The 22,468-nt window shown below is 46.9% G+C and overlaps 1 protein-coding gene across 2 annotated transcripts in view; it reads left to right on the top strand.

The window, feature by feature from the left end:
• LOC109739944 (protein REPRESSOR OF VERNALIZATION 1) overlaps positions 1-14,441 on the top strand; it is a 59,050-nt gene extending 44,609 nt beyond the window's left edge. The window contains exons 8-9 of one of the 2 annotated variants that reach the window (XR_005772791.3): positions 6,955-7,080; positions 14,077-14,441. Coding sequence is in view for 1 of the 2 variants with exons in the window: in XM_020299006.4 (XP_020154595.2) it covers positions 14,077-14,142 (66 nt within the window). In the remaining variant the exon portion in view is untranslated. The remainder of the gene's footprint in view (positions 1-6,954; positions 7,081-14,076) is intronic. The other variant, XM_020299006.4, reaches the window with a different exon arrangement.
• Positions 14,442-22,468: the final 8,027 nt, after the last annotated feature.

Genomic DNA, 22,468 nt, shown 5'->3' with positions numbered 1-22,468 from the left:
TCAATATGATAAGACCCTGAACTTGTCAAAGTTAAAACGACGATTGGTTAAGGATTGAGGACCATCTTAAAAGGCTTTGTGAAATGGTTTAACTCAGTGGCCTGGCAGCCCATGAAAAGCCTCGAATTTGGGGCCTGGCAGCCCGTGAAAAGCCTCGACTACAAGTTTTTTTCGTATGCTTTTATTTGCCAAGTTTTTTCTCTTTTGATGACATTTATAATGTTCTGATAAACCGGCGTTCATTAAACCCGGCTTGGCTTTCAACTACAAGTTGTCAGTATCTGATCAGTCGTAATCCGGAGATTATTAACCCGGTCTGGTTTTGACTATAAGTCGCCAGAATTGAATATGAATAAACGGGTGTTTATCATAACCCGGAACGGTTTTATCATAAACCGGCACAATATGATAGAAGATTAGGGTTATTACCCTCATTACAAAAATTGGTCAGCCAACATTATGACTCAAGGTCACAGGTATCAATTATTTTCATATTTGATTATCTTTTTGTGCAGGAATAGTTTGAATAAATCGCTACGGATTATGAACATCAAATGTCTTAAGCATGGCGGATTAACAAGTGTCAGGCATAAATAAATATGCACGATGGCATAGCAAACCAAGTATTTTAACTAGCCTATTACAAGGCGTTTCAGTGCCCAAAAGGATAATTGTTTCTCGACAAGCATTGCAGCACGTGGAAGGCTAAACCGGCCACTGGATCATGATTCCTCACCAGCTTGACTTGACGCTTGCGGATCACCTTGCACCGGTTCATCATCTTCCTCTCTACCCAGTGGCTGGAAGTCAATGGTTGCCCAGTCGATCCCAGTTAGGGCTTGGAATACAGATTCATTGCTTATAAGGGTGGACGGTTTAATGTCAGGGGCATAGGTGTGCTTGCGGATTGGCGGGATAAGATTTTGCGCTTCAGGGGTTGGTGCAGCAACCCGTTTGTTTTTGTCGTCATAACTCGCCTGGTAATATGAGAGATCGGCCTCTTCAGCCAGTTGACAAGCCAGTGGACGTACTTCCCGGTTTATGTCTCGGAGGTCATCATTGCCAAATTCGGATCCATCTTCTTTTAAGCTGGGATAGCCTTTAGCCACTTCCACCGGATCAAGGTCAGGCACCCATGCTTTTGCCCGGGTTAGTGCGGTCAGAGCACCCGCCCTTGCAGCAGACCTCTTTAGCTCTTCTACCCGGGTAGGCAGCATAGACAACCTTTCTAAGGTTTCCTTGATTAAAGTGGGAGGAGGTTTGTTGTGTGAAGCGGTACAGATGATCCGTTGCGCGCCGGTATATAACTGCTCTATAAGAGCATAGGCAGCCTTCAGCTTTTTCTGTACGTCAGAGCCCAGATGACTAATGCGAGTCCCTGCATATTTACAACCATCAGTAAACCGGCAAATATGGGAAGATATGTTGAAAGTGTGAAGCAAGGATGTTTACCAAACACAGCAGCCGTCATGGCATGTATCTGCCGCTTTACGCCAGTCAGCTCATCTACTACCGGTTTAAGAGCTGCTTCTGCGTCCTCGGCTCTTTTTTGCAAAGCAGATTTTTCTGTGTCCCAATCCGCCCGCTCCTTATTGAAACTCTCCTTCAGTTTTTTCATAGCGGCTAAAGCGCTGGTCAGCTCATCCTTGGCCTTGGAGGTTTCGGCTTGCTGGGACTTGATGTTTCCTTGCAGATCGGCGGTTTGAGTTTCCTTTTTGCTCAGTTCAGCCTACAAGAGACAGATATATCATGAGTTGACGGTACATATTTGAAGTACCAAGCACATAACAAGTTATGCACCTGATACTTGGGGGCTAATGATATTTGCTTGTTCTCGGAAATTTCTACAAGTCCCAAGCACAATACAAGTATTACTCTTGGCACTTGGGGGCTAATGTATGTTTGCTCAAAGTAACATTATGGGTATCCTTCTAAAAGTTCCGGTTCATCTTTATAAGTTAAACCGGACCTTGGGGACTACACTGGCGAAAATTACAGTATTATAAAAGTACCGGTTCATCTTAAAAAGATAACCCGACCCTTGGAGGCTAAAAATGCAAAGTCAAGATATTACAAAGTACCAGTTCAGATGAGTATCATAAACCGGCACTTGGGGGCTACTGGAGTTTGATATTTGAATTGGACATAAGAGAGAAGCAGTTATGCGGTTACCTCATATCGCTCCTTTATCAGATTTACCAAACCAGCTTCATAGTCACGACTTGTATACAGACGGTTCAAGAAGCCAGAATGAATGTCTTGAGCGCTGAGGTGGGCATGGCTTGATAAATCGGCATTCCACTTGCCTTTGCCGATAGCAGAAAGCCCGTCCTTGGCAGTATGCTTTGATAAAGCGACAGGATTGCCAGGAGTGGTGTGGCCAATGCCAGTAATCATAATATCATCTTCTTCACCATCAGCGGCCTTCACGGGAGTCGATGGTTTGTCAGCGGCTTCAGCTGGACTTGCCGGTTTATCAGTGTCGCGGACTGGACTAGTCGGTTTATCGGACTGACTCATTGGATCAATTTCCACTTGATCAGCAACAAAGTCATGATCCTGCGACGGCGGGTCATTAAGTATGGCGTCAGCGTTGGTATCTTCCAGATCTGGAGTCTTCTCCGGTTCAACAGCTGTATTGTCGTTAGCCGGTTTATTTAACCAGGCCTTCTTACTGGGTCTGGGTTTAGCACTGAGAAGAACAGATATAAAAGATCAGTACAGTATGGCCGTTGAGAAGAACAGATATAAAAATAACACATCAAGGATAAAATCAAGGGCATAGCTCACCCAGGAACTGTCTTGAGGGCTGGAAGTTGTGTGGCCGTTGACTCGCCAGAGGATGAGTGAGGCGTGCCTTGATAATTTGAATCAGACGAATTAAGAGGCTGACGGAAACAACCCGCCTTGGGACAAGAAGTGTCAGGAATGTAAGAGACCTCTGATTGACGTTTCCGGACTGGAGTATTTGGTAAACCGGCTGAGGTGACTACCTGTCCACTATGCCGGGTTGTGCGGCGGGCTTCGTGTTGCTGCGTCTTCAAAAGAAAGTTTGGGTCCAAGTGAGCAAGGGGGTGAGAAAATTTTACTTTCCGGTTTGCTCGACGGATTTTCGGTGTTGGCAGAGGATCAGAACCGGAGGAAAGGATAATTACCTCTACATCATCAGCTTGGCTGCCTTCGGCATCGTCCTGATAAGGGTCATTGTCAATGAGATGTATGAAAAATGAACCAAGAGAGTCAAGTTCTACCTCTGAGTCCGGATTAGCCAAATCGGCATCAGCATTTGGCTCGGAAGACGCAGTGGTCCTCTTCTTGGCAGGTTTTTTAACAACCTTGGTCTTCTGGCGAAGTGGCTTAGCCGGTTTATCTTGTGGTTTTGCTGGTTTATCCTGTGGTTTTTTCTTCCAGAACGGATCATCGCCCTGTCAAAGATGGACAAAATTTTGAGAGAATATTTGAAAGAAGCAAGTTAGAACAAAAAAGTTATGTGATCCTTACAGTTGGCGGTTTGTTAGAAACACAGAAAGGACTTAATCCGGTCTGGCTACAGACAACCTCCGGTTCATTCAGCATCTTCTTCACAGCCTCAGTAACTTCAACATCTGTAAGCTGAATATCAATGTGTCGTTGAGGGTCCTTCAAACTCCTGGTGTATTCACACATTAAACCGGGGCGTCGGCTTAAGGGCAGTATGCTCCAAGTTATCCAACAACGAGCAAAGTCAACACCTGTTAAACCGTTTGCCATGAAGGCTCTAACCTTTAACAGTTGTGGAGCATAGTTGGACCTCTCCTTTGCAGTTAGTCTCTGAGGAAAGGGATGTGTATTGCTAAGACGGTGAGGGCGGTAGCCCGGCAAAGGATTTTCGTCAGTTGGAGATGTGTCTTTGCAATAAAACCAGGTCTGGTTCCACTCCTTAGGGTGACTGTGAAGCTTGGCGTGAGGGAAGCTGACATCCTTCCTTTTTTGAATCGCCATTCCACCGAGTTCAGTGTTGGGTCCATCTGTGAACTCTGTGCGACGGTTTAAATAGAAGAAATTCCTAAACAATTCAACTGTGGGTTCCTCTTGAAGATAAGCCTCGCAAAAGACTTGGAAATGGCAGACGTTGGACACAGAGTTTGGACCGATGTCTTGAGGGTGGAGCTGAAAACTGGCAAGCACATCTCGGAAAAACTTTGAACTGGGAGGGCTAAAACCTCGACCCAGATGGTCAACAAAAACAGCTACTTCTCCGTCTTTCGGTTCGGTTCAGGAGGATTTTCCGGACCAGGGGCCCTCCAGTGGATGACCTCTTTCTTGGCTAAAGCGCCAGTTGCGACACATCTGTCTAATTGTTCTTCAGTGACCCAGAAGGAACCCAGTTGCACTCATAGACTTGTTTGGCCATTTCAATGGAAAGCTGAAACATAGTTATTGCCGGTTTAAGGTTTATGATGGACAAGTATAAAGCGGTGCAAGAGCAGAAGAAGACATAAATATGTACATATTGTTAAACCGGAATCAGACATGGGAGATGTGCAAAGATAAAGCGGCTTGGCGGTTCAACAGGGGACTAATGGTACCTGCCGGGTCGTCATTTTTCTATGAGATTAAACCGCCTATTCTAGTATTGAAGATACAGATCTAAGATGCATAAGTGAAGGAAAAACAAGTTTCACAGCTTGGCATGGTAATTTCAGATCTGCAGTGCGTTGGAAAATCAAAATATATTCTGACCTAAAGCGCAGGTGCTTAAGCAGTTTAATAGTTCCAGATGAGTTTTTCTACCCAAAGCAGACGTTCTAGTGAGGAAAAGGAGTTTTAATTACAAAGGCACTGGAAAATCAGATCTAACTCGCTATTTGTACTACTGAAGAGGAACAAGGAAGAACGGCTCCAAGAACTACGAAGAACTCCGATAAGTACAAACCCTAATGATAAGATCTAGGGTAGAAGATTTACCAATGTCAAAAGAACAGCGGAGAGGCGCCGCGGCTTTCTGGTACGATCAGGTTGATGCAACGGCCGTTGTTGAGGCAGATGCGAAGATCGATGGCGGCGACAGAGCTCGAAGGTTCGGTCGGCGCGAGGAAGAAGACGATGCAAAGAGGCACGGGGGGGGGGGGGGGGGGAATGGAAAGACCCCCTGGTCCTATTTATAAAGGCAAAGGGATAAGTGACAGGCGCGAGAATCGAGGAGCCCAAAAGTTAGATATACGGCAGAGCTGTCGCCTCGATTGTCGGAGGCTCATTAAGGAAGGTGAGCTATATGCAATTTTTAATAGCAGGTGACGTCATGGCGGTTTATCACGATTCTGGAAGATGACATCATGGCGGTTTACAAGATTTCTGTGAAGATGATGATGTGTTGAAGATTGACATGAACCAGTTCAAATCAATCTGGGGCCTAATGTTGGGGATATTACTACTGGGCGTAAACCGGCCAGGAGAGGCCGGGTTATCCCCATAATGGTTCACTATACCTGAAGCCCATGAAGACAGACGGTGGTGCTTTATGAAGGCCCAGGGCCCAAAGACGGTTTAAGGTCTATAGACGTAAACCGACATTGATATGTAAACTTGTGTTGTAAGATAGAAAGAGCAGAGACCGAGCCGGACACGTTTATGAGCCGGCCTCGGGACCCTGTAAACGGACGGGCGTCAACCCATGTATATAAGGGGACGACCCGGCAGCGGTTTAGGAACAACAAACAACAACTCGAGAGCCAGGCATAGTGAATTCGCTCCCTGGTCATCGAAACCCTAGCAATTCCACAACAACTGGATTAGGCCTTTACCTTCACCGCAAGGGGCCGAACCAGTATAAACTCTCTGCGTCCTTTGTGTGCTTTAAACTCCTTTAAGCTAACCCGTCGCGATGGCTCCACGACTAAGTCCTTCCTTTGGGACATCTGCCGTGACAAAACCACGACACACGCCGTTTTAGCTCTTCAAACGACGGCAAAGTATGAGATATTCTAATAATCTTCGCTTGCAATAAAGCATCAAATATTCTATCACACTTAGCAATGTTGAAAGTAAATTTCATCTCTTCATCACGATTCTTATGAACCGGCTTTAAATCATTGCAAGTAAATGGTTTGGCCTTAGATGGCCAAACAAATTCAGCAGCATAAATATCACCCTCGTCGTCCGAGTGGTCACTATCATACTCAACCATATTCATCTTAGGACGATCAGTTTTATATCTATGCACCTCTTTAAGATCTTTGCTTCGGCTTTCTTGAGCAAAGCCCTTCGCAAGACTTGGTTGATATTTAAAAACTCATGTCCTTCTAGCCTTTCTCTAATGTGAGTTCTCAAACCACTAAGCACAAGATCAGCCAAATCTCTCTCGGTTATCACCAAACTATAGCACCGGTTTTTTCTATCTCTAAATCTCTTGACGTAATCGGAGACCGATTCATCATGCTTTTGTCTAACCGATGTAAGATGTGACAACAAGCTCATTATCACCACTATAAAAATGATCATGAAACTTTTGTTCCAAGTGAAACCATGTAGTAATAGAACCGGGTGGTAACGCAGAAAACCACGAGAAAGCAGTACCGGTTAAAGATAAAGGAAAATAACGTACTCTCCACTCATCTCGTGAACTTGCCTCACCTAATTGTGCCAAGTACTGACTAACATGCTCCCAGATGGTTTTTGTGCCCTCTCCATTAAACTTAACAAAATCTGGAATTTTATATCCCGGAGGGCATTGAATTGCATCAAAGTATTCTGGATATGGCTTTTGGTAAATACGGTTCCTTGGTAACTCAACTCCAAAATTCTTTCAGAGCATCTTAGCCATCTCCTCTCTAAGATTAGCTAGACCATCATCCACAGTGGACGATGAAGCTTGTGGCAGTAGCATAGGAGTAGGGTTAGTAGTTGCAGGTGTGAATTGTGGCATGTATGCCGAATTGTAATTCGGCAGTGATCTAACAGTGTTTGCTCTTATAGGTAAGGTTTGGTTCGGCGTCACCACCGAACTTGGCATACTCATGATAGGATTAATGGGTGCAGCAACAATTTGATTTGTGGGGCTAGGATAAAAATTCATCAGCACGGGAGGCGCCGATGAAATAGGTAAAGTTGGACTAGGGATTTCTGCGGTAACAGGCACACCAACATTACCACTAGTTGATTGAGGCATACTATTTTTAGCATTACTATTTTCCAAGAACATTTGGTATAAAAGATTATTGCTATCAGTAATGCGACTATCAATTTCAGCCCATACCTCGGGAGAGAAGGTATTACTTACAGAGGGTCTAACCTGTTCATCATGAAGAGGAGGAAACTTGATATCTCCAACCGGAGTGATATTGCCTTGGCGATCCTTCTTGAACTTAGCAAGGAACTCCTGCATCTCCTTCTCTTCACGCGCCTTCTTGTACTCCTCATAAGCTTGGCGATGTTCCTTCGATAACTCCTCAAAATTGGGCTTGATTATGTTATCGGCGTTGATTTCCGAGGGCTTGGGAATCTTGTCGTTGCCAGACATGATGGATGATGATGATTGATCTTCAGTCCCCAGCGGAGTCGCCAAAAAGTGTGTTCGCACACGAACACGCCACGTGTACCCTCGACGCCGGGAGTGGTGCACCGCAGCTCACATCGAAGGAGTCTCACCGGAAGCACGATTCGCAAGTCGACCGGCGAGAGCTTTTGAGGACCCGAAACCCTACACTCCCGGGAGGGACCCCGTCGGGGAGTGCGGCGGCTATGGGCTGCCCTAGGTCGGTCAAGCCGCCCCTAGAGCCTCGCGGTTCGCAGCTCTCCAACACGAAGAACGACGAAGAACGAGGGAGCAAGAACGAGGGAAGGACAAGACATAGATGAAAAGCTGTAGATGTGTTTGCGATTGTGTGTTGTTGTTCAATCGGTCGTCACCCCTTAGGTATATAAGAGGCGGATGGACTTTCCGGGCAAGGAAAGGTTAGAATTCACGTTCAAAATCCTAGTTTGGGTCTAACTCGGAATGCAACTTTCCAAAACGGTTTTTGCAACTTGCGGCAGAAAAATCCAAAACCCGGACTAACATCCCCGGAGTGTCCGGCCATTCTCGGAGAAATCCAAAACCTGGATGATCATTCCCGGAGTGTCTGGCCATCCTGATGCAACCGCGCATTTTCGGTTCTAACTTTTGCATAGGACCTCCGATTGAGACGTTTTTTATATCAAAATCAACTGTTTCGACGAGGTGCACAATTTTCATGTTAAAACTTCTTCCATTTGAAGCCATCTTAATTGGGTTTCAAGCTATTCTTTAATCTGGTGTCACCATGAGCATCTCTGAACTTGCCACAACTTTTGCATCCGAGCTCCGTCTTACACCACTTTCATATCCATCTAGATCTTCTCGAAGAAAGTCATCCCATGGTAACTTCCAATCATAAGTTTGAATTAATATTGACATAGCTTAAAGCAACTTTTACGATTGTGCCACTTTTGAGCATCAACAGATACACCATGAGCCTCGTTGCTACTCCCAAACTCCATGTGACTCCACCTGCAACTGTAGTCCATTCTCGTCTTCTTCAGTCAACACTCAAGCAAAATTAAGTTCCTCATTACTCTATGTTGTGCTCCCAACTTCCGAAGAATCCATTCAACGCCATCACACACCGATCATTGACCTGCGTGAAAATGAACAACTCACATATTGGACGCCACATATAAGAGTTACCTGAACTCAACAACCGCCCTTTCTTGACCGTCTGTCCGAAACTTGAAGGAATTTCATCGTCGCCCTGTGTCACCCTGAGTCAAATTCGCAGTTGTCTCACCCTTCTTCCGGATTGTCTCTGACATGTCCCACCGCTCTAGCACTCCGCCTCCTTCTGCCTTGTCATCCGCACTTTGCCATGTGCATTGAACACAACAGAATATAGGGCCATGTACTCTCTCAGCTTTTGACAATTTCAGACTCTGCGCCACTTTCTCAGATTCTCCATGGTCAACTCCTTTCCATCTTCAGGCACCGATAGATCCAGTCACCAACTTGAATCCGATACTCGTCAACACTGCTTCAGCACCCCCTGCACAATTTGTCTGACCACCAGTGCCTTGGCCTATCGCTGTGTCCCGTGCTTACCGCACGCCTCGCCGCTATCAAGCAGTCGAGCCTCTGCTGTCCCGGTCGAGTCTCCCGGGTAGCTAGCCCACACTGCCACAACCCTCACTGCAGAGAACCACTGATCATCACCGACCGATGCCGAGTGATATCTTACACCGTAGCCCCTCCATCAGCACAGAGTGAAATCTTCCATTAGACTGCAGCTCCACCTTCAACATGACTCCATGTAGCTGCGCTATGCTACCCCGCGCCCCGTCGACTTCAAGCTCTCATGTGTGCATTGCCTTGAATCAACCATGCACCATAGTCTTGTCGAAGCTGCACAAGCCCTCAGGCCTGCACCACGTGTTTCCACGCCGTAGAAGTCGACCACCATCAGCATCATGCTCCTATGTCGTCGTCGCTGAAATCACCGCTGTCTTCTGCTTTGAGCAACATCCATGTCAGTCCATCAGACAATCCAGTCCGACCCAGCCGAATTATCCGACTGCAACCATGCTCCACCCTGCGTCGTGTCCGCCTCGCACAACTATGCGCCTTGACGCCCTGTGTTTACAAGATCCTGTCACGACGCGCTCCAGACTCCTCCGAGCCTTATATGCACATCGCCATCCTCGCCATGCACCACAGACCCTCATGCTACCATCCTCGTACACAAGCATGTACAAAAGAAATAAAAGCCAAAGTTCACCACGGCCTTCCCGTGCACTTCAGTGTGAAGATCAATGAAATATCCAAAACTCCACCACCACGTGCTCCTGTAGGTTTTAGGTCAATTAGCTTTCCCTATCTTTCCCTCCGATGGATAGCACCAGTCTCCGTTGCGTAGCTCTTTTTTTCACAAACAAATCACGTGCCCTTTGCCATCTATTTGAACAGCAACGCATGCCTCGGCCAGCAGCAGCTCCCTTGACTCGCTTGCGTCCAGCGCTTCGGCCTGCAGGCAGCGATGAGCCATCTTGTCAGCCCCACTACTGCCACCTCGCACGCGCACCAACCCTGGCTCCTGGGCCATGCCTCGCCTGGGTCATGCCTACACACGCCACCTGGGCATGTGGCCTTGCGATGCCACGCCGTGTGTCACTGCAGCCAATCCGTGAGCGTCGCCAACTTCGATCGACCCGGTCAAATCTAGTGGACTCCAGCTGTAGCCGATTCCGTCGAAAACTTGCGTGATCCCGTCGCCACCGCTTTCAATCGCTTCATACGCGGCGATCTCCAAACGTTGCCGAGGTCCTCCTGAAATCGTGCAAACCCGCACGTTCACCATGACCATCCGCTGGTCTTCGTCGCTTCCTCTAGAACAACGATCCGCAGCCTCCTCGTAACCTTGCTCTGATACCACTTGTTAAAATAAATCCGAGGCATGCCGTCGATCATTCGAGGACCAAGCAATCACATGAGCATGACACCAAGATTTGTTAACGAGGTTCACCATCATGGCTACATCCCCGGGGCTTGACTACGGGCGCTCCTCCCCATGACACCGCGACAATACTGCACCTTCGGCCGCCCGGGCGCCGGCACACACCACCAGCTCCCCTCGCGTGCCTGTGCTATTATGTTGGCATAGGTTACATCGTGTGTCTACCCCCGCTATATATGAGAGGCCTAGGATACAAGTGTCCTACTTGGACACGACTTCATATCCTATCTACACAATACAACTACAAGTCCAACTGTAACCTACCTTGTACAATAATATTCGACACAACTCTAACAACAAGCTAGGGTGCTTCCCCAAGTCCGAGGACAAGGAGAACTTGACGCTTCAACGGACTTCTCCACAAGTGGAGGTCTTGATACTCCTATGGAGTCTTCCCCTCAAGAGAAGGCCTTCTTCTCCATGAGAGGAGTTATCTCCACAATGGAGGAATCCCACAAGGCTCTAATGTCTAGTTCTACTTTGCTAGCCCTAGATTGGAGGAGGGGGAAAGGTATATATAGGTCCACCCATGAAGGGGTAAGTGGGCAGGGAAGATACATTGGCCATGGGCCCAAAGTCACTACACACTGGCGGGGTCGGAAGCTCTGGGCAGGTTCTTTTTTTTCTTTCGAAATGGCAGCATTCATTAGGAAGAAAAGAGTTGTTCGGTAATTGGGGAAACCCGAGTGAAAACCAGATTGCCTAGTTAATTATGGAGAACCGGGCAAAAGCCATCACCACCGCTGAGCGACACGCATAAGATACACCACGCACACCACTCCGACGGGGCCTCGTCGAGACAACATATAGGCGTCATCGTCATCATCCCTCCACTAGAAGCGTCATCGCCATCCATAAACCCTGAGCAAAAGAGTCCAACTTCGCCTTAGGTGATCGTCGACCCGACCCACATTGTAGAAGCTGTGTGAAGATGCATGAAGATCCGCGCCAGAACACGGCCACCTGCGACCAGACAACACAGCTCCGACTCTGAAGGAGAACCACGAAGAACTAGGCATGACTGGCGCTGTAGAAGATCAACGAACGAACCACCTGCTGCCCGTTATCGTAGGCCACCGGGACCCGCCACCGCAGCTTCGACTTCGCAACAACAAACCGGGCGAGGCAATCGTGCGAACACGCCGGAAAAGAGCCGACTACCTCAACCATAACCATGTCTCCAACATTGCTCCCTCATCATCGTTGCCACAGAAGCCTCGACACCAGAACTGCCGTCTTCCACTGGTCCCGCATGCCAGTACCCAGCTCCAAAGACGAAGCCCCCATGGGGGAATACAACACCAAGGCGCCATCCTCGTCCCGATCAAACAAGATCAACGGTTGTCCCCGGAGCTGCAGCGATCCATACGGGAGGGGTATGGCAGCAAAACAACGATGCCTACTAGAATGTAAGCGACGGCCATGACCGCCCCCATCGCTAGTCACGGCCACGACCGAGGCAGGGTTTTCACCCAAGCACCCAACACCACCTCATCCGCACATCATCTCATGGCGGCGCCCACCTAGCACCACCATTGAGCCAGCTCGCAGTCGAAAAAACCCATCGTCGAAGTAGCCAACCGCACCTTGCGAAGGCCACCGACCAGCACCAGCTGCTGGATCTGCCAACCGCCGACCGAAAGTTGGATCACCGGACGCAACATGAACACCAATCCTTGTCGAGCACCATGCCAACAGGGACTAGAGAAATGCCGCCCGAGGCCATGAACCACCTCGGTTCCCAGCTGTGACCAAGCCCCCACGCGCCCGCCGGAGAACGGAGAAGATCGAGCGGCCTCCGGCGCGCTCCTGCACCCTCACAGCAAAGTCGCTCCACCATGCCGCCCTAGCAGCAGCTCCTCACCGCGCAACCTCCCGGCGGCAGATCCGCGCCGCCGGACCCTTGTGCTGCACCTTTTAGTCGATATCTTTTCGGCGTTCAACAATCTGGTAACAAAGTTAATTCAATCTGACAACTAAGTAGGTAATAATATGCAAGTAAGTGATAGTAATCTGACAAGTAAAGACGAAACAAAAGTTATAGAAATATGCCGACATGGGATCCATTTTGAAGAGCTCGCCACGGGGAAGCTAATGACGAAAGCGGATCATCAACCGGGTTAACAGTTTTGTTAGATAAAACTTTTTAAAAATGTGGATTTTAAAGAATCTTTTGCTGATGTCATGCTTATGTGTCATAGTTGCATGTAAGAGTGGGAGGAAACTATCGCATGGGAAGACCACCGTGTGGTGCTGCTAACTAGTGTTGTCCATCTAACAATTGGGCCTCTCGTAAAGCTACTATCTTATATATCTTATATGAGAAAATAGTTACAAATTTGGGTTAATGGTTTTGTTAGATAAAACTTTTTTAAAATTTGGATTTTAAAGAATCTTTCGCTGATGTCATGCTTATGTGTCATAGTTGCATGTAAGAGAGTGGGAGGAAACCACCGCATGGAAGACCACCGTGTGGTGCTGCTAACTAGTGTTGTCCATCTAACAATTGGGTCTCTCGTAAAGCTACTATCTTATATATCTTATATGAGAAAATAGTTCCAAATTTGCGTGTTAATCAAAAAAGATGTATCTAGAAAATTATCTATCCGCATTATGTGTGTTTTGGATCTCATATGAAGGATTGTGGATGTATTAAGTCCTATATAGAGATACATGTTATGTTGAACAGTGTGCATCAATTTCAATTAAGTCTATTATTGTGTGTTGGACAGACTTTCACAAAAAATGGCTGCAGATAAGATACATGTGTGCAGATTTAATTTAAAATTTTCTGTAAATTTTATGCTGGACAGAATGCATTCCAGTTAAGCAATAACAATTGGGATATGGTCTCCGAACTAACCCCAGATAGCAATATGATAAAGCCTGAAGTTTTTGCTGCAACCATTCTTACAACTATCAGGTCATCATGCTATCACGTAATTGTAATACATATAGTCGCAAGTATCTAACAGAATTGGAAGAGTGCACTTACATGTAAACCTTCTAATCAGTAATTAGACATAGACCAACAGGAAAGGAAACATATTCTTAAAGTGGATGATGAAATTAGAACTCAGGTACTAGATGTAACAACCATGTATGCCCACCATTGAGCTACCCAGCGATACCTTAATCAGTCATTAATCAAAAGAATCTAATTGCTTTCTAGGTGCTTTGTAGCCAACCAAGGCAATCTGGTAGATGTTTTAGTTATAGTCATCAAAAAGCGTATTTGTAAGTATTTTCTATATATCTAATTCATACAAGTTTTCCTTGTAACACTACATTTTTTTCAGAACCTTTCTCTCTTTGAAAGCCCATGCAAGTGTATGGGCTGGCTAGTGATTTGGTTAACCTATTGGGATTCAGTAAAATATCTTTAGTAATAACTTTTTTTAAATATATTTACTTGAAAGATTTCTTTGAACATTCTAAAGTTTAGAGCCGACCTGCAGATGGTTTAGTTCACAGCATTTTAAAAAGTGCAGCAGCTTTTAGGCTTAGGGGTTTGATAAAGCTTGAAATTGTCACATTTCTGCTGTAGCTGTCTCACGGACTTTGCCCAATATTTCAGGTCGAATGTATTTCCTGCGGATACACATCATTTGCGTCCAGAGATGACATCTTAAGAAATGGCTAGCGAGATCAGGCGATCAGCCAGACAAGAAGCCTGCTACTGATGAGAGCACGGAGACTTACATGGAGAGGCAGACCATAGTCTAACATGCGAAGCGGGATGAACCCTCCCTGCGCCTGCAACTAATCATGGGTCGTGATATGTAGAATGACCATTCACAAAAAAAAAAGGATATGTAGGATGACATCAGTGTTAGGCGCCTAGGATGTTCTGGAAAATCTAGTGCGCATCTTTCGACGTGTCAAACTCTTCCAACTGCATATTCATGATGAAAAACGTTTTCCACCGCTTTATATTATAAAGCAACCGCACCAAGCATCCAACAACGTCATAAGTTCAAGGACAAAGAAAAGAAGCAAGTGCCATAAAAAACAAAACAAGTCTGGCTAGGGGTACAACACAACAAACCCCTAGAAATAAATGACTAGCTAATCCAGCTTAGGTGGGGGTGGAGGAGTCGAAGGTGCGAGGGATCCTGTAGAGGAATGAAGGCCGACAATGATCACGTCGATGTAGTCCCGACGTCGCCGCTTGCTAAGTGGTCGGCAGAGCTGCAGAAAGCCACACAATTTGTATATAGCATCAGTCGCATGCTGAGAAATCACATGCTCGATCACAAGTTTATTATGCACATTCCATAATGTCCATGCTAGTGCGCCTATGGCAACCCACATGGATGGGCGGATCTCACAAGGAGAACTAAGGGCCTCGTGAAATAAATGTGGGAGGTTATCGCGGCACCAATTCCCGCCTACCACATCCCGAAAGCAACTCCAAAGGAAGAATGTGGCTAGACAACGGAAGAAGATGTGGTTGGTACCCTCCGGCATGTCGCAAATGAGGGCATTGCCCATCACTAGGGCCATTGCGTTTAAGCACCCCCATACCCGAGGGTAGGCGGCCACACACCCATTGCCAAAGGAAGCTCTGAATCTTCATTGGCAGTTTAATCTCCCAAAGGAGATTCAGCTCCTGCGGCCCTGGAGTGGCCAACAGTGCCTTATAGAGAGACTTAGTGGAAAACAAGCCACTTGGCTTGAGATGCCAAGATACGACGTTAGGCTCTAGGGAGGGCGAGTGCAGGGCGATACACTCCAACAGCTCCTCCCACCGGACCTGCTCCTGAGATCGAAGGTACGTCTCAATGTCACACATCCAAGGTCTGCCAGGGCCACCCCAACCGTGAGTTGAGGGTGGGTACATGTACTATAGAGCGAGTAGAATCGTTCAGCAAATGCCTATTGCCAGACCACCGGTCCAGCCAGAATAAGGTGCTGGTGCCCGAACCAACATTAACTGAAGATCCTATTCGAAGAACCGACAACAGTTGGGGATTGATTGCTAGAACTGGGAACCGCCTGCTATGGGGGCAAAGGCGAGTAGCTGACCACACAAATATTTAGCGTGAATAATGTCGAGCCATAGTCCCCTATCTCCGGTCTCGATACGCCAATGCCACTTGGACATGAGGGTGATGTTCATTTGTTTGGACGAATGACCCCGAGCCCCCCCTGGTCTTTGGGTTTGCAGATCTCAGACCACTTAACCATGTGGTACTTCTACTTATCACCCTTCCCCGCCCAGAAGAACCGGGATTGGTACTTAGCAATATCCTAATGGCGGGATTCGTGCAAACTATAGAATCCCATTAGGTACATCAGTAGGCTAATCATGGAGGAGTTGATAAGTACAACCCTCGTCGCCTTCGAAAGCCACCGTCCTTGTAATTGCTCAACCCTATGCTGAACCTTGGCCACTGTAGGACGGAGGTCCTTCTCCTGGATCCGGGAATCACTAATCGGCATGCCGGGGTAGGTTGTCGGGAAGGACCCAAGTCGACAATTAAGTCGATTAGCTATGCGGTGAGACTCCTCAACGGAATAGCCCAGCACCATTACTTCACTCTTTGCGAAGTTTATGGTCAGTCCCGACATCTCTTGAAAACATAGGAGGAGGAACTTTTAGATGTGTAGTGTCCTAGTCCGAGCCTTCTACCATCAGGATCGTGTCGTCGGCATATTGCAGATGGGTTAGCCCCCCCTCGGCAATGAGGTGAGGACAAATACCCGTAATGTGACCGACCCTTTTGGCAAGGTTCAAGCTCGCCGCTAGATCATCGACCACGAGGTTGGAGAGGGAGGGGGAGAGCGGGTCTCCCTATCGAACCCCTTGTGCCATCGGAAAGTATGGGCCTACCTCCCCATAGATGTTGATTGTCATGCGTCCACTCGATACGAGCTGCATGACACGAGCAATCCAATGGGGGTCGAAGCCTCGCTTCGACATAACTTCCCGAAGGAAGGATCAGTGGACCGTATCATATGCCTTATGGAAGTCGATTTTGAAGAGCACCGCTTGGAGGTGTCTCCTTTTAACTTCATGGAGCACCTCATGGAGGACGAGGATTCCATCTAGAATATACCGCCCCTTGATGAATGTCGTCTGATTAGGATGGTGTATCCGAGGGGCTATCAGGGCCGCCCTAGTGGCGTACCCCTTGGCAAAAATCCGAAAGATCACATTGATGACCAGATCGGACGAAACTCTCTAATGTCTGTGCCCCCCTGAACCTTCAGGATAAGCGAAATGATCCCATAGTTCAGGCGTGAGACGTCTACCGTTCCTCGGGAAAAATCGAGGAGGATATCTCCCTTCATGGTGTGCCAGAACACTTGGAAGAAGTGAACTGGTAATCCATCAGGGCCCGGAGCCGAATCTGGGTTCATAGATTTAATGAAGGTTTCCACCTCCACCTCCTCAAAGGGAGCCAGCAGGGCGTTGTTCTCGTCGATAGACACCTGCTGATCCTCCGCCCAAATAGAGTTCGCTAGCGCGATGCCTCCCCTAGGACATTCAGCAAACAAATGCCTTAGAAAAGGCGTCCACATGACTCCTGAGTTCGTCCGGATCCTGGATCATCCGTGCACCATCCCACAAAAGGGGGGTGGTGCACCGTCTACGACGACCAAATAGAGTCCAGTTCATGGAGCCCCGTCGACGCCAATATGCTTCCTCCTTAGAGTAAATGTCCATCAGAGTATCCTCAAGATTGTATCGTAGAGCCCACTCGTCAGAGGATAGGCCGAGGCCATCAGCACACAAGTCTAGGGCATGGATCTCAGCAAGTAGGGTACTCTTCTAGACCCTAAGATCGCGCCCCACGTTGGCACCCCAGCCCTTCATGAATTGTCTAGAGCGTTTGGCGAGATGGTGCCATTCATCCAGCATAGACATGGCTCTGTGCGGTTTGGCCTTGGCCGCCACCCAATGCTCATTAACCGCAAAGATGAAACCCGGCTGGTGGGGCCAGAAGGTTTCAAACCTGAAGCGAGGTGGGGGTGAGGACGCTCATCCTGCGATGATAGCAAGACAGGGACGTGATCGGAGCTGATCTGACTGATCGCCTGAAGCGTGGCTAAGGGAAAGCGAAGTTCCCACTCCGGGGACATAAATACCCGGCCAAGGACACTCTGGGTGGGGGCCACCTGTCTATTAGTCCAGGTATATCTAGCCCCCACCCTATCTAATTCGCGGAGGCCAAGATCTGCGATCCAATCATTAAAACGTTGCATACCCGAGAAGTCAACTCGAGTATTATTTTTGTAAGACGCCCCACCCACGATGACCGGGAGGGAGGTGGACCCAATCTTAGTACGTAGCTCCTCAAGAAAGGCTAGTGATCGTCGATGGTCCGCCGGTCCATAGCCGACATTCACCTCCCACTTGAAGTTGGCCGCCCGCTCCCAAACTTCCATGCTCACATAGAAGTCGCCATGCTCCATGGAGCCTACCTCAAAGGTGGTATCCTTCACGCCTAGAAGGATACCACCGGAGTTACCGACCACTCTGTATGTGCATCTAGTGCCACCCCTAGCTGGTTTTGGAGTATTGACGACAAACGTGGTTGAGGAACTAATGTGTTTGTGAGATTCACATGAGAACACAGGTAGAAGTCCCTATTGATTCGGTTTACCCATCGAAGATGACCCCCAAAAATGTATGAAGACATTGAAGACAATGGTGGTTCGTGAAGATATTCATGTCGAAGATAATGACATGTGAAGACATTCACTTGAAGTCAATGGAGTGCGAAGACATAGTTTCTTTTGGAGTTTCATTTTCTTCTTTCTTGAGTCATAGGAACCACCGAACTATCAAGTGGGTCCAAGTGAACAAAGTCAGAAAACTGAAGTGATGCTCAACCCAAATCCTATGTCTTTGAGTGAAGACAATGAGAGAAAACCTTATCCAGAGTTGGAGAGTCAGCTTTTCTTGTAGCCCAAGCAAAGCTGTCGCGTGTGTTTGAAATCCGACCGTTGGACACGTGTCGGTTCCTTAGTGACCCAGGGTCATTTTGTACATATCATGTCGGGTTGCCTCTAGGCTATAAATAGCCCACCCCCTACACCATAAATTGGTGGCTGCTCAGAGTTAGTGCACGATGTCGGGGATATACCCCGCGGCGTAAACCGGCCGGAAGTATAACCCGGCCGGACTTGGCGGTTTACTTGAGACCCGGCTGAGACTTGACGATTCACTGGCGACCCGTTTGGACCTGGTGGTTTACGGTTCATTGGTAATCCGGCAGGTGGGTCAGAGGAGCGACAAGACCCGGTGGCCCAACGGGCGGTTCATGAAGGCCGGTTCATACTATGGTGGGTCGGTTTACAAGGAAAGGCGTGAGGAATATTTGTCTTACAAGGAGTTAAGACCTGGACTTGTATCCGGTTTGTATTAGAGATAGACTAGTCCTAATCCTAATAACTCCACATGTAACCCGCCCCTTCAAGATATATAAGGAGGGGCAGGACTCCCCAAAGAGGAGATGCGACAATCAATAATCTCTAGGGCTAGACACAATTAGAGGAGAGCCGGTTTACGGCGACTCCCTCATGAGCGTAATGAGATCTAGCCTCAAACAGCATGTAGGGTTATTACCGGATGATATTTCCCGGGGCCCGAAGCTGTCTAAATCCTCGTCTTGTGTTGCGTCTCTCGATTCCGCTCAACCCCTATCAAGCTACTACATAGATGCGCTGGCCTCGCGACTAAGTCTTGACACTAAGGACATCTGCCGTGACAAAACCACGACACACGACTTTTGTCGTTTGAGAGCAACCCACCTCCGAAGCCTTTGAGAGAGAATCCTTGCGAGGACAAAGCCCAAAACACCCAGAGCCTAAAGAGTGTTTGGCATCACTGAAGTCTTTCTGTCCACATGATCTGAAGACTTATTACACTTGAAGACTGTGATCTTCCAGTCGGTTAGGCGTCGGATCGCTGGTGAACGAAGTCTGTGAAGGTTTGGAAGTCTACCTTGAAGACTTACCAGAGTGATTGGGCGAGGACTAAGTGACCTTAGCTCAAGGGGAATAAGGTGAAGACGCGGTCTTCTGAGTTCAATCTCAGCCTCCCTAACCAGATGTACAGTTGTCACAACAACTGGAACTGGTCTACCAAATCCTTGTCTTCATCAAGCAATTGGTTCTATCACTTCACCCTTTACTTACTGTTAGCTTCGTGAAGTCATTGCTTGCTTCCTTTATATGACTTCACTGTGTGAAGACATTCTCTCTGTTTGCATATTTGGCTTCATGCTATCTTCCTATCCTGATCCACTCTACCTAGCTGCTACCTGTCTTTGTGTTTACTCTGTACTATTTCCTTGACTGTAGCATGGTTTGTGTAGTTTATCTTTCGTTGCATACTGTGTAGGTTGTATTTGGTTGTCCATCTTCGAAGACATTGCCTGTCTTGAAGACTTTCATAAAAATCACCTATTCACCCCCCTCTAGTCGATAACTAGCACTTTCAATTGGTATCAGAGCAAGGTGCTCCCTTGTTCTATGTGATCCGGTTTAACCATCTGGAGTTTAGCTATTTCAACTGTAGGGATAATCAAGGTCTCCACTACGTGCCCTGTCTTTGGTGGCACTGATTACCCCTACTGGAAGAATAAGATGCACATGCATCTTGAAGCCATTGACAACGACCTCTGGTATGTCGTCAAGACTGGCGTTCCCAAAGTCGGTGAAGGTGTCACCGCTGCTGATGTCAAGAGGTTTGCGCAACTGGACTCAACCACGAAGAACATCATTTGTGGTCATGATAGAGGCGAGGGTGTCCCGTCTTTCGATGAGATGGTGGCTATTGTTTTTGGTGGAGTAGACTTTGACGAATCGACTAGAAACATGTGAGGACGTCGCGCCTTAGCAATCGCTAAACCAACTCCGAGAGGTTATTGACTACGCCGTAGCACGATCAACCAAACCACGAAGGTCTGTTTCCTGCAAGCAAATGAAGAACAAGCAAGAAACTGAAATTGCAATTCGGATATTGTGAATAAAGAGGAAAGCTTTATTGATCAAGTGGTGTTCTGTGGCGTCTTGGTCTGGTCGTTGAAAACAAATGAAGTACGCGAAGTTGCAGCTATGGTGAACTTTTAATCTAAACAAAACCCAAAGTCTAAACAACGCCCTAAAAGCTGTATATATGGAGGAAGAGGGGGGAATTTCATGGCCCCTTGGAGGAGGGTCCGAAACCAGCCCTAACTCTGTTTTCCCCACACATACGGACTCTAAAAATAGCCTATACTTTAGTATTTTGAAATTACATGGGCCTGGCCCAATAATAAGGTGATGCAACAACTATAATAGCCTCTGGACGAAATTTATGAAGTGGCATCTTGTATATTTCATCCAAGGCTTCATGCACTCATTATGGCGGCTTCAAAGTCCTGAAATAAGCACTTGTAACTCCGTTCTTGTTCCCCTTGCGCATGCCATCATCTCCATGCTAGATCTTGCTCCAATGTTCATCCTTCTGTCCAAGCTAGGCCCTTCATTTTTAAGCAAGACAAATGTATCCAATTTAGACAACATCATATTCTCATGAACATTAGAATCATTACCAAGAAACGATAGTACCTAGTAATTTAATTGGCGTGCATGAGCTCTAGTAATTGGTCCAGTATGTATAGCAGCAGGGGCTGTGGGTGTAACAATGGTACTGATGTCCTCATCATCCTCCCCTTCTTGAAGTGAAGTCGTCCTCGATGAAAGCTCATCTTCCTCACCCAAATAAGGCTTCAAATCTGCAATGTTAAAAGTGGGACTAACCCCAAAATGTGCAGGCAGCTCAAGTTTGTATGCATTATCATTTATTTATCTAACACCTTAAAAGGACCATCAGCACGTGGCATTAGCTTTGATTTGCGCAAATCAGGAAACCCATCCTTACGCAAATGTAACCAAACAAGATCTCCAGGTGCAAAGACAACATGTTTTCTACCTTTATCTCCAGCAAGTTTATATTTAGCATTCATACACTCAATGTTTTCCTTAGTTAACTCATGCATTTTAAGATCAATTCAGCACAATGTTTAGCATCAAAATTAACCTTCTCCGAAGATGGAAGAGGCAACACATCAATAGGTGCACGAGATAGGAAACCATTCACAATCTCAAAAGGGCACATCTTAGTAGTAGAATGCAGCGAATGATTATAAGAAAATTCAATATGAGGCAAACATTCTTCCCACATTTTCTTGTTATTCTTCAAAACAGCCCTAAGCATAGTAGACAATGTTCTATTGACTACTTCAGTTTGTCCATCAGTTTGGGGATGACATTTAGTACTAAAAAGTAGTTTAGTCCCCAACTTAGCCCATAAACATCTCCAAAAGTGGCTAAGAAACTTAGTATCACGATATGAAACAATAGTATTTGGCATACCATGCAAGCAAATAATTTCACGAAAGAACAAATCAGCAACATTAGCAGCACCATCACTTTTATGACATGGTATAAAGTGTGCCATTTTTGAAAATCTATCCACGACAACAAATATGCTATACCTCCCCTTCTTTGTTCGAGGTAAACCTAAAACAAAGTCCATAGCTATATCCTCCTATGGAACACCAAGTACAGGCAAAGGCATATATAAACCATGAGGATTGAGTCGTGACTTAGCCTTTTGACATGTAGTGCAGCAATCAACAAAACGCTCAACACCCCGTCTCATCTTTGGCCAAAAGAAATGTGTAGCAAGTACGTCCTCCGTCTTCTTGACACCAATGTGTCCCATTAATCCTTCTCCATGCGCCTCCTGCAACAACAAAAGATGAACGGAGCTAGCTGGAATGCATAGCTTGTTAGCACGAAACACAAATCCATCATTAATGATGAACTTGTTCCATGTTCTCCCTTCTTTACAATTCTGCAATACATCTTTAAATTCAGCTTCATGCGCATATTGATCTTTGATGGTCTCCAAACCAAATATTTTAAAGTCAAGTTGTGAAAGCATAGTATAGCGACGAGACAGTGCA

Source organism: Aegilops tauschii, chromosome 3 (assembly GCF_002575655.3).
Source record: "Aegilops tauschii subsp. strangulata cultivar AL8/78 chromosome 3, Aet v6.0, whole genome shotgun sequence".
Classification (NCBI taxonomy): Eukaryota; Viridiplantae; Streptophyta; class Magnoliopsida; order Poales; family Poaceae; genus Aegilops; species Aegilops tauschii.
This window is presented reverse-complemented; position numbering and strand designations above follow the sequence as displayed.